At 44.2% G+C, this 1,764-nt stretch overlaps 1 protein-coding gene across 1 annotated transcript in view; it reads left to right on the plus strand.

The window, feature by feature from the left end:
- Positions 1–388: 388 nt before the first annotated feature.
- Positions 389–1,764, plus strand: part of LOC107307279 (N-acetylmuramoyl-L-alanine amidase-like) — a 19,383-nt gene continuing 18,007 nt past the window's right edge. The window contains exon 1 of the mRNA XM_032441750.1: positions 389–549. Within this exon, the coding sequence (XP_032297641.1) occupies positions 492–549 (58 nt within the window). The 5' untranslated portion in view covers positions 389–491. The remainder of the gene's footprint in view (positions 550–1,764) is intronic.

Below are 1,764 nucleotides of genomic sequence, written 5' to 3' on the forward strand. Positions count from 1 at the left end.
TGCCACTCGCATTGCACACATGCCACGCATTACACGCATGACAAAGCGGGCACACGCACCACCCACATGTTGCATGCACACTGTACATGCGTGTGCACATACATACATCACCATCCATGTTCATACACACTTATTATGCACCCCAATGCTCCACCCCTTGCACAATCAATGCCCACGTGACACACGGGCACACACACCACACACATGTTACATGCATACTGTACATGCATGTGCACATACACACCCATTACACCCCCCTGCACGCCCACTGCTCCCACCCCTTGCACAATCAATGCACACGTGACACGCGTGACGAGGCCGTGGTGCAAAGTCCATCCCATCCCTGCAGTCCATAGGTCACCATGCAACCCCTTGTGTCCATATTGCACCATGCAATCCATAGGTCCATAGGTCACCATGCAGTGCATGCAGCCCATAGGGCACCATGCATTGCATGCATTGCATGCAGCCCCTGCAGCCCATATTGCACCATGTGCTGCTCCGTGACGCTGCCGCTGCTGGTGCTGCTCAGTGCTGGGATCAGTGCAGGTAACGGGGGGGGAGGGGGGAGGAGGCCATGCAGGGGTGACGGGGATATTAACAGGGCAACATATGGCAACATATGGCAACATACAACATTACATGCTAAGATATGGCAACACATGGCAACATATGGCATTACATGGCAACACACAGCATTACATGATAAGACATGACAACATATGGTAACATATGGCAACATACAACATTACATGCTAAGACATGGCAACATATGGCAACATATGGCAACATACAACATTACATGCTAAGATATGGCAACATATGGCAACATATGGCAACATACAACATTACATGCTAAGACATGACAACATATGGCAACATATGGCAACACACGACATTACATGCTAAGATATGGCAACATATGACAACATATGGCAACATACAACATTACATGCTAAGATATGGCGACATATGGCAACACATGGCATTACATGCTAAGAAATGGCAACATATGGCAATACATGGCAACATACAACATTACATGCTAAGTTATGGCAACATATGGCAACATATAGCAACATACAACATTACATGCTAAGACATGGTGACATATGGCAACACATGGCATTACATGCTAAGATATGGCAACATATGACAACATATGGCAACATACAACATTACATGCTAAGACATGACAACATATGGCAATATATGGCAACATACAACATTACATGCTAAGATATGGCAACATACACTTACATGCTAAGGAGATATGGCAACATACGCAACACTATGGCAACATACAACATTACATGCTAGAGACATGACAAATCATATGGCAACATCAACATTAATAATGGGCTCAAGATATGGCAACAGTAATGGCAAACATATGCCATTATATGGCAAAAACATGGCATTACATGCTAAGCATATGGCAACATTGGCACATACAACATTACAATGCTAAGACATGGCAACATATGGCAACCTATGGCCCATTAATTCCACAATTGGCAACATACAACATTACATGCTAAGACATGGCAAATATGGCAAAACCGAGTGGCACACACACGACTTACATGGCTAAGTTATGGCAAATATGGCAACATTATTGCCACATACAACTTACATGCTAAGACATGGCACATATTATGGAGGGAGATCCTATGGCACATACACATAATGCTAAGACATGGCGACATACTGGCAACACATGGCATTACATGCTAAGATATAGCAACATACGGCAACATATGG

This window comes from Coturnix japonica, unplaced genomic scaffold (genome assembly GCF_001577835.2).
Source record: "Coturnix japonica isolate 7356 unplaced genomic scaffold, Coturnix japonica 2.1 chrUnrandom530, whole genome shotgun sequence".
In the NCBI taxonomy this organism is placed as follows: domain Eukaryota; kingdom Metazoa; phylum Chordata; class Aves; order Galliformes; family Phasianidae; genus Coturnix; species Coturnix japonica.